At 62.6% G+C, this 10,588-nt stretch overlaps 1 protein-coding gene across 1 annotated transcript; it reads right to left on the minus strand.

Annotated features, from left to right (window-relative positions):
• Positions 1 to 367: 367 nt before the first annotated feature.
• On the minus strand, positions 368 to 7,941 carry DOK1 (docking protein 1; the record flags this gene model as incomplete). Its single annotated transcript, XM_084263272.1, has 4 exons — positions 368 to 1,946; positions 3,810 to 3,982; positions 4,132 to 4,243; positions 7,120 to 7,941. The coding sequence occupies 4 exons, from the start codon at positions 7,939 to 7,941 to the stop codon at positions 822 to 824; spliced, it is 2,232 nt and encodes a 743-aa protein (XP_084119398.1). The 3' UTR covers positions 368 to 821.
• Positions 7,942 to 10,588: the final 2,647 nt, after the last annotated feature.

Consider the following 10,588-nt stretch of genomic DNA (forward strand, 5'->3'; position numbering starts at 1 on the left):
CCTGAGACAGTGATCCTGTGACTAACCAGCAGTCACTGAGCCACGGCAGAGCTGGAGCCTGGCCCTGCCCATCCTTGCACCCATAGGAGACCCACACGTTTTCAGGCCATGGCCAGATTTTATGCCCCGATCGGCACACAGAGGCATTTGTGAGCCTGACTCTCGTGTTCCTCAAACCCCTGGCATCAGGGCATCCCAGCCACAGCTGAACCTGGCACATGCTTTTCTTCCCAGTTTTCCCTTAGCTCTGTAGGCCTGGTGCAGACACGAACGTGCTGCTCAGCTGGGCCACCCCGCTCCGTCAGCGCAGCAGGATGTCCCCACCCCTACGCCTGACCCCGCAGACACACCACAGGCAGACGCTTCGTTCTGAGACATACAGATTTTAATATTAAAATAATTTGGTATAAAAATACTTTTGGAGACTGATGGAAAACAGTCCCCCGGGCACTGCAACGGGCAGCCCAGCCCTGCAGCAGGGTCAGAGAGGGAGCCAGAGCCCAGCCAGAGCAGGAGGTGCAGGGCCACAGCCAGTCCTCCTGTGGATCAGGAGGTGGCAGCAGAGCCCGCTTCAGAGCCAGAGCAGCGCCCTGGCACCTGCGCCAGCCACAGCTCTCTGCTCTCCACATGGAAAGGGCTTCCAGGGACATGCAGCCCCCCCCACGCTGATGAGCAACAGGGGCTCTGCCTGAGCCAGGACAGTCCCCAGCCCCAAACCACACCCAGGACCCGTGGAGGACGGCAGCCAGCACCACTCACAAACAGGCCTGGGTCCCCCCTGCACCCCAGTCCCTCCCAGGCAGGTACGGAGCAGCAGCAGGCTATATCTCCCCTAAGTCCTCGTAGACAGGTGACAAGCTGCACTCATCCACAGACTGCTCCTCCTTCTGCAGGTGCTGGGGCTTCACCACCTGGCTGTACAGAGCCTCCATGTTGTTGTTGTTGTTGTTGCTGCTGCTGCTGTTGAGGCCGGGTTTGATAACCGCCCTCTCAGGAGCAGGGTTCCCCCGCCGCCTGCCAGGCTCCCCGCTCCTCTCAGCACCTTTAGGGATAAAGGCTGCCTGGGGCTTGGGTGCAGGCACTGGCTTGGGGCCCTTGACCTTGGCCTGGAAGGCAGGTACCGAGTAGTCATCAGTGATGGGGTTGTAGGGGTACTCGTAGCCGCTCTTGTTGTCATGGCCCTGGGTGCGCCAGGCCTCGCCCGTGAGCCGTGCTTCGTCGTAGATGCAGGTGGGAGGAGGCAGTGAGCGGGGAGCACGACCCTCAGGCTCGTCATAGATGTGCTCCCTCCGCTCAGGCACCGCGGGCGCCTGGCTGCGCCCCTCAGCTTGGACCTGCTCGTACGTGCCCGCGTACAGTGGGACCTGCAGCCGGAGCTTCGTCTCGTCCGGGGCCCCGCTGGGCACCTTGCTGCCACCCACGGGCTTGCTGTCTATGGGGTCTGAGTACAGAGGGTCCGGCCAGGGCCGGAAGTTCTTCACTGAGTCCAGGGGCTCCGAGTACACGCTGGACTGGTCCTCACCCAGCAGCACAGCACGGGGCACCTTTGGCAGAGGGGAGCGTGGGGGTGTGCTCGGGACCGTGGTCTTGGCCTGCGGCACAGGGAGCTCTGGCAGAGTCCGGGTCTTCAGCAGAGATGCGGCATCTCTCTCCTCCACCGCCACACTGGGTCTGGATGCCAGCCCCACTTTGGGTGCCAGGGTGTCATCCCCCTCCACAGGAAGCTCCAGGCTCAGCGAGTCGGCCAGCGCCTGGCGGATCAGCACCACGCTGGGGTTGTCCGAATCCAGCGAGTCACAGCTCTGCCGTTTCTCCTCCACCTGCGCTTTCTGCTCCCGGATGGAGGCTTCCACCAGGCGGAAGATTTCGTTGCCCTGCTTGGTCTCAAAGGTGAAGTTCCCCGGGCCGGACTCACAGCGCCTGCCAGCTTCGAAGGAGAACATCACCTGCGGAGGAAGAGGAGCGGTCACATCCTGCCCGACACGCAGGCTGCACTTGCTACTGAACAGTGTGTGGCTGTGACGCTGATCCTGCAAGATTTCACTCAACATCCCACTCCCTTCTCTATCCACAGGGAGGGCCACAGCTCAGCGAGCACCACCCCAGGGGCACGATGCGCTCAGCGACTGCGCAGCACCTGGGCAGGGGAAAATTGCGCTGCCCAGCAGCCCAGAACAAGCTCTGAGGCAACAGGCATAAACTTGAATATAGGAAGTTCCACCTAAAGATGAAGAGGAACTTCTTTATTGGGAGGGTGACAGAGCACTGGGACAGGCTGCCCAGAGAGGCTGTGGAGCCTCCATCTCTGGAGACATTCAGAACCCCCCTGTGTGGCCTGCTTGAGGTGATCCTGCTCTTACAGAGGGGGTTGGACTAGATGATCTCCAGAGGTCCCCTGCCAACCCCAATCACTCTGTGACGCAGTGAAACCGGAGCAGGATGCACGCTTGAGGGGGCATCACTGCAATACATCCCAGAGGCAGAGCTGCAGGTCCTGCTGGGGACCTGCTGCCTCACCTGAGCAGGGTTAACAACTGGTACCACATAGTGCCAGAAATAGTACGCACTTAGCACTGAGAATGGAGTGCAGTGAGAAGGTGAGCAACAGTTCAGCAGAGGAAACTACTATGGGCATCCTGGTTAAGTCAGACAGAATGGGAGCATCCAGAGGGATGAGATACAAGGCAGAGGAATGGGGCTTTTCACAGGAAAGTGGCCAGAAGCAGCAGCTTGGCCACCAACAGTGAGCAAAGCATTTGCCTTTCCAGCATTACTCCTTCAATGGCATAAAGAGAAGCCTTGCACTGAGGCTGTGTTCCTTAGGCCTGAACACAGAGTCACCTACGGGTTCCCACCAGCAGATGCCCACACTCTTCCTGAACCTCAGTCCCTGAAGCCAGATGAGACTTTCTGCCTTGCTGGTGCGCTCTCACATGCAGCATCATCTGGGGTTGCTGCCTCCAGGGCAAGAGGGGGGTCAGTGCTGCCAAACACAAGCACAGCCAACCTATCGTCACAACCCATGGGGTGCAGCTGCCTGCTCCTCACACAGCCTGTCTCTGATCCTGCCCCTGGTACAGACCCTGCAGATGAGCCTGATGCCTCCCTGAGAGCAGCTCAGTTTCCACTTCTGTTTTGGTAGAGTGCCGCAAAAGCGCCATCAGCAGACTGCAGCTGACACCATCACTTCTATAAAGAGCTCTGGGGAGACCACTTCCTCCCCACGCAGCGTGGAGGTACCGCCTCCACTCAGGGTAGCGGCAAGGCAAATCAGGGACTCTCTGCTGGGGAATGCTAGAGAGTAACCGGTGTCTCAAACAGCTCCTCCTGCTCTGGCCACCATCCCTGGGGAAGGACAGGCTGATCCGAGGACACAGCCAGGACCAAAGGCAGCCAAGGTCCCTGGAGGCTAGGGAGAGCTTAGGCACAGCACAGAAGATGCTGGGATGGAGAACAGGGGCAAGTCTGGCAGAGAGGGCAGCAGGGGCTGCAGCAGCCCCAGTGGGAGCAGGGTAAGGACCAGAGAGGAGGTCTGCACAGCCACGCCTTCAGCAGGGCTGGGCATCCTCCCAGCCCACGCTCCTGCAGAGCGACACAGGTGGGAGCTGAGAACAGAGAGGGTGACAGACCCTGCCACCGAGGGCTGCAGCAGGTCTGGCATCCGGCAGAGTCTGCTGCATGGCCACCACAGGCTGGTGGGCACATCAGCTCCTTACTCTGTGGCCAGGGAAAGCCTGAGGGGGAACAGGCCTCAGCGCACGGCACTGAGCCCCCCTGCCCCCCACCCCTCACCCCCCACCATCTCCCACCTTGTCCCGGCCGTATCTCCGGAGCAGCCGGTAGGGCCAGACGTAGAGGACTTGGTTTGTCCGTGGGTCCTTCAGGACAAGGCTGTCGCGCTCAGCCTTGAGCACGTAGGTGCCACGCAGCTCACATCGCTCCGCAGCCTCAGTCCGCTGCACCGTCACCCAGAAGGCGTTCACTGTGGGGACAGGGATGCTCAGGGGAGGGCACAGGAAGCCACGTCCCCAGCTCCAGGCGGCTTTGTCCTGCCCACTGGAGCCTGGGTGATGAGCGGCAGGGCAGGCCCTGCAGAAGGCAGCCCCATGTCAGGGCAGCAGCAGGTCCCACCTTCATCTCTTGAGCAGTAGATGGAGTTCACGGCCATCTCCAGGGCTGGCACCTCCCCTGTGTCTTCTCTGCCACGCCGGGCTGCCACGCCAGCATCACCGGGGCCATTTCCCTGACAAAGGAGAGCAGATCAGCCCCAGAACCTTGTCCCACACCAGCTCTGCGTCCCCTTGCAGCCACTGCCCCCACAGCACCCCACTGCCTGGGCCCAAACCCTCCCCAAGGGTCCTACCCCAGCCCCAAACAGTCTGGCCATCCTGCAGCAATACCAAACCCTTCCCTGCCCGGGGCCAGCAGCAGACCCCAACCCCCTTTGCCCTTAAGCCAACAGCAACAGGGATGCAGAGGGCCAGGAAGCATGGAGGGGCTTCCCTAGAGCTCCCAGCACGATCGTGGGCCCCATCTGGGCTGTGCTTTGGACAAGGTACAGAAAAAAGCAGGTACTCCCAGCAGCCCTGCCCTCCCAGACCCTGCCCTGGCACAAGCCAGCACTGAGACACAGCCACCTGTGGGGCAGCACTCAGGAGTCCCATGTGCCCGCTGCACTGCTGCTTGCCCCACGGCTACAGCATGGCCACGCGTATGCCCTCTGCAAGGCAGGGAACAGCTCTGCTTCCCCACCAGTTTGCCCCAGCACACGCAACATCAGTGCCCAAAGCACAGAGTGGGCCCGGGCACAGCCCTCCAGAGGCATGAAGAAGGCAGGGAGCTGCTGGGACAGCCCAGTAAAGCCAGGGCCCGTGTCCTGCTTCCGCACAGGCAGGAAGGCAGTGCCAGTGTCAGTGCACAGCCCGCAGAAGGGAAGCAAGCGCTGCTATTTTGGCACATGCAGAACTGAAAGTGCAGTGCACACACTCTGGCAGCGACCGTGTCCCTGCAGCAGGGTCCCCTGAGGGCCCATGTGGTGGATCCACCCTTGGTGGTAGCACCAGACAGCAAAGGTCCTCCTTCTGGGAAGTCCCACCCAAATCAAAGGCTCACAGATGCCCCATGAGACCCCCCCCTTCCTCAGGCTTTGGGCTGCTGCGTGAGGGTCTATGTTTGGACAGATGGAAGCTGTTTCTCAGGGTCACGTGGGATGGGGTTGCAGCAATGTACATCTTGCAGAAGACAAGCTGTCACACTTTCAGTTTAAAGCCTAGCCACATGAGCTTCCTACAAGCAGGAGGCCCAAAAAGGGTCATCAGGCCCTCTTGCTGGGCTCCTAAATAGAAGGCAGACTGCTAAAACCTCGAATCCTCAGAACTGACAGCAGCACTTCCTGCTCAGCTAAAGCATCTAATGCTGTTGGGTCCCAGCCTGGGATTGGGAAGTCTGAGGGCCAGACAATCTGCAGGCTCTATCTGACTGCACTCTGCTTTGCCTTCAATAGAAAGAGAAGCTCTGTCCTGAACTCCAAACGATCTCTGGCCCCAGTTACCAAGCTACTGAACCCTGCTCACCCCTCGGGGCAGCAGCCACCAACACACCACAAAAGTCACGCTGTCCTTGAGGATAACCAGAAATCAGAGCTGAGGATTCTCAGCCTTTTGTGGAGGCGCCACACGCAGCTCCCACACCTCTTGCTCCAGCACAGGCCTTTCGATACCACACGCCATCCTTGCAGCCCTGTGCTCACCGTTTCCTAGACTGCCAGCTTGTTTCTGGACCTCAAGCACACAACTGACAGCTACCACGTGAAGGAAGGTATGAGCACAGCCCTGCTGCCCGCAGATGTTCTGCCTTGCCACCACCCCGCGCCGCTCCCACGGCACGTGCTGTGTCCCTCCCTCAGCCCCACAAGCCGTTTCCAGGACAAAGGCTGCAACACTGTCTGAGCCAGACAAGACACAGCCATGGACACAAAGTCATTTCTAGTAGCATGCCACCGCCTCTCGGCTTGGTCAGCAGGGCCCTTGCTGCAGAGACACACCTGGCTGCACAGGGGCAAAAAGAAGGCTCAAGGTAAATCATACTCAGCAAACACCCAGGGGAACACGCTTGGGGGAAGATCCTGGGATCACCAGCTATGCGGCCACCCATCCTGCACGCCAGCCCTGCCCTCAAAGCCTGGGACTGGTGAGAGCACAACCCAGGGCTGTGCAAACATCTCCTGTGTGGGAGAGCAGGGCGCCTGTGGGGCAGGGCAGGTGCGGGCTGCTCTCGCAGAGTGGTGTGGGTGACTGTAGTTGCAGGCTACCCACTGCCCAAACTGCCTTCACAGGAAGGGAACCTGCTTGGGCAGGGGGGGTTGGACTCCATGATCTCCACAGGTCCCTTCCAACACCTACAACTCTTTGAGTCTGTGAAGGTCTTGCACTGTCTGACCACCAGCTCCAGGAACTGCTGCAGAGTGGCCTTGGGGGTGCAGGCAGAGGGCAGGGGAGCTGGAGAGCGCTCCCAGCAACAGGCAGGAGTGAGCTGCGAGGCTGGGCAAGGGGGTGTGCTGGCCCTGCAGCTGCTGTGCTGCCACCCAGGAGCCAGGTGGGTCCTGGAAACCGGCGCTGCAACGATCTTGGGGCTCCGCTTCCGCCATTGCTGTGGCAGGAAAGGCAGCGGTGGCAAGAGGAAACACTCCTCTGCCATCACCCAGCCTCCCCCGGGCCTCCAGAGGGGGCAACGACAGGTTTCCCACTGGGGAAGAAGGGCCAGGCTTGAAATTTGGAGCCGCAGCTGGAACTGCTGCTGAGATGCTGAGGGCTCCCATAATCCCCCTGGCCACCGGCATGGCAAGAGCTGCCAGAGGGGACCGGAGTCCCAGGGCCAGGCGCCCTGACCACCTGCAACCGCTCCCAAGTGCCTCAGGGTCTATCCCCCTGCACCACCAAGCCCTCCTGCACGTAGGACGAGGTCGCAGCCCCACGGCACACGCTCCAATGCCTGCCGCCCCCCCAAACCCCCGCCAGGCTGCCTGCAGCTGCCCTCCTCCTCCCCAGGGGCAGCCCTGGCAAGGCTTCCCCCCAACCCCCCCCCCCCCCCCCCCCCGCCTCCGCTCACCCTGGGGCTTACCGAGAAGGCGATCTCACAGAGCTTTGCCACCCACTCCTCGCTCTCCTGCTTCTCGGCCGCGAAGAGGTAGCTCCGGTCGCTGGTCTCCAGGCGGAAGACGGCGGTGCCGGGGCGGGGGCCGCTCTCGGGCACGGGGGCCACGCTGGTGCAGTCGGCCAGCCGCACCACCGTCTTGTCCAGCCGCCGGGTGCCCAGCCGCTCGGGCGGCGCCGCCGGCTCCTTGCAGTCGAAGAATTCCAGGCGGGCGACGCCGTGCTGGCTGGCCGGGTACAGCACGAACCAGCTCCGCTTCCACCTCTGCAAGACAGCGGGGTCACGCCGGGCCGGGGCCGGGGCCGGGCAGCAGCCGGGACACAGGAAAAGGCTTTGGAGAGGACGCTCGGGATGCGGCGGCCAGGCCGGCAGCTCGCCGAGGGTACCCCCCTGCCCGGGCGCGGCGCCGCGTCCCATCCCGTCCCGTTCCGTCGAGGGGCGGAGAGCGGCCCCGACCGCGGGGGAGGGACCCCTCGGGGGCCACCGAGCGCAGGGCCGGTAGAGCCCCAGCCTTACTTCCCAAACCGCCGGGAACGGCAAGCCCGGCCCGGGCAGCGGCACGGAGACCGCCCGGTCCCGGGAGAGGGAGAGAAAGAGAGGAAGAGAGCCCGCCCGGCTCCGCACTGCCCGCCCCGGCCCCGTCCCGCTCCCCGCCGCGAAGCCCGTGCCAGCGGCACCCGCTCGCCCACCCACCTTGGTGCCGAACTTGTGGCTGTGCTGCACGAGGAGCGACCCCTCCTTGGCCGGCGGGTCCATCCCGCAGCGCGGCACCGCGATGCGCTGCGACATGCCGCGCGCTTCCGCCCGCCGCCGGGAGGGGCGGGGCCGGCCGCGGGGCGGGGACACGGCGGAGGGGCGGGAGGACGAGCTCTGCCCGGGACCGTACTCCGATGCGGTGCCCCGGCGGCCCGGGACAAAGCTGTCCCGCCGGCGTGTCCCGAGGGACCCGCTGGGGCTGGGGCCCGTGTTCACCCCCCCCGCCCCCGCCCCAGCTCACGGCGCCGGGCTCGGTGCGGTGCTGACCCCGCCGGTGCCCCCGCCCGCCCCGCCGCGCACAGGGCTGGGGGTGCGCGGAGCTGCGGCCCCTGCTCGGGATGGAGCGGGGAGCAGCGTTATCCCCCCCTCCGCAGCCCGAGGGCCACCCCTACCGGGCTGTGCCGTGGCGGCCCGGGACAGCGGGAGGCGGAGCAGCGGCTGCCATCCGTGCCCTGGCAGAGCCAGGAAAGCCCCTTGGGGAAGGAGCTGGCCCCGTCGTTGCTGGTTCTGTTCCACCGTGCTGTCCACGTCCCACGGGAGAGGTTTGGGCTCCCAGGCCTGCTGTAGGACACGTCCCACGCTGCCCTGAGGCCAGGGAGGAGATGCAGCCTACGCCTTACCCCCAGCACCCCTCACCCAGCCACAGGGCCCTTCTCACCTTGTGGCTGTCACGTCTCTGACAGCAGCTGCTGAGCAAGGTCAAGCTGGGAGTGTGCACTGCAAGCTGCAGCCTGTGACCAGAGCGCACAAGGTGCCCTGGGAGGTGGGCGTCCGGGGCCATCACCCCCAGAACAGCACAGTCCCTGCCCCACTTACTGGTCCAGTTCCACAAGTGGCATGGGGAATGGGCAGCTGCAGTGGGAGGTCTTCCTACACAGCTAAATGCCTGGCATAACACACCTTGAGGGCTGGCCTGCAAATGAGGGGCTGTGGCTTGTCAAGAAAGAGCAAACATAGGAGAGGAAGATGCTGCTGGGCATTCCCGAGATAGGGACTGGCTCTGGCCTCCAGAGGACAGGTCACCTGGGATAAAACCAGATTGCCACAGGGTCAGCACTGTCCTGGCCCCCTCCCTGAAGGAGCCTCCTGCATGTCATCCACAGCCTGGCATCCTCTGGGGCTGCCTGCACTGGGGCTTTGGGCCAGGGAGTGCGGGAAACTCCAGAGGAAACTCTCTCAGACCTAAGAGGCCACTTTGCTCAATTTCAAAGTCCAAGAAAATCATGGAACAAAGAGCCAAGTGCTCCCGGAGACAACAGAGAAGGGGGGAGAACCACAGCAAACACACCTGTGTATGCACGGCCCTGCCCGACTTCCTTCTCTGACAGCCTTCATGGGCAGGATAACCATCATCCCATCACCCACATCTCTCCACCTCTAACCATGCCACGTCCTTGGGCATTGTGGCCACTCCAGAGGCACTGACTGCTCCCAGCACTGGCCACTCTGGGCTGCACCAACAACCTTCTCTGGGGCCAGGCTCCAACTCAGCACTCCTCAGCACCAGAAGTCAGCAGGGTGCAGGCTGAGAGGCAAAGAGTGAGCACGAGCATGGCCTCTGCCCAGCGAGCCCCACCGGTTGCTCCCAGCACATGAATAATTTGACCCACAGCACCAAGCTGTCTTTCCCACAGTGACACTCTCTGTCCCACACCCAGGATGCAGCTTCTGCCGTGTGTGAGCCTGGTTACGAGCCCCGTGTTCAGGGGCTGAGGCTTTAAGTGCTCTGGGATCTCCTGGCTTTGCACAGCCTCCTCAGCACCATACTGCCGAGCCCTGGGCAGAGCTTGCTAGCCCAGAGTGCACTCTGATGGCCTCTTCCCCCCAGGTCACTGCTGGTCAGTTGCTCTTGGGCTCCTTGCTGCTTTGATGGCCCAGACACCACAACTTGGTTTCCTAGCACTGCGGTAACTTGCAAAGGGCAGAGGGAGATGCCACAGATTCTGATTGTCAAGATTCTGATGCCCACTTCTGTGCACGCCACTGCCTGTGGGCTGGAGGAAAGAGCTGCAGGTGGTGACAGCTGCTGGGAGGACACTCCTGCGAGAGGAGCACACCTCTGCTTTCTCCCTGCTCCATCCCTCCCTCTCCCATGGTAACGCAGTCGAGTGCTTGCTCGCCGGGTGATGATGCCATTGGGCTGGGGAAGGGTGCAGGGGTGCTGCAGAACGCAGGTCCAACCTGCAGCGAGACTGACAAACAGGAAGGGGTGTCAGAAAAGAGAGCAGAACAATCCGGCACCATCAAACACACGGCCCCACGTGCAGGCAGGTAGTGGCGATGGTGCAGCTGCAGGACAGGGAACTAGCGACGTGGCGGCACTTCTGCAAACCAGAACCTGTGGGACGGGGAGGATCATGAGCCAAACATGTGTCAACAGCTCAGAGCAGCGTGACAGAAGGCAAATAACAGCCTGACATATGCGAGCAGGTGAGTCACGTGCAAGGCACACGAAACTGTCCCGATCTCATGGACCTGGAGAGCCAGAGAGACATCACACCCTGGGCCTGGCCTGAGGGGGGGTACTGCCTCAGTGATGGGGACAGTGACACACGACCACCGGGAAGCAGCTGTGGGGCCAGGGGATGGTGCTTCCCGGGCAGCCGCAGCTGGAAACGCCGGGTGATGCGCTGCGGGATGCCGGTGTGGGCACCTGGAGCACAGGCTGCGGGCCGGGACC

This window comes from Gallinula chloropus, assembly GCF_964237585.1.
Source record: "Gallinula chloropus genome assembly, chromosome: 4".
NCBI lineage: Eukaryota > Metazoa > Chordata > Aves > Gruiformes > Rallidae > Gallinula > Gallinula chloropus.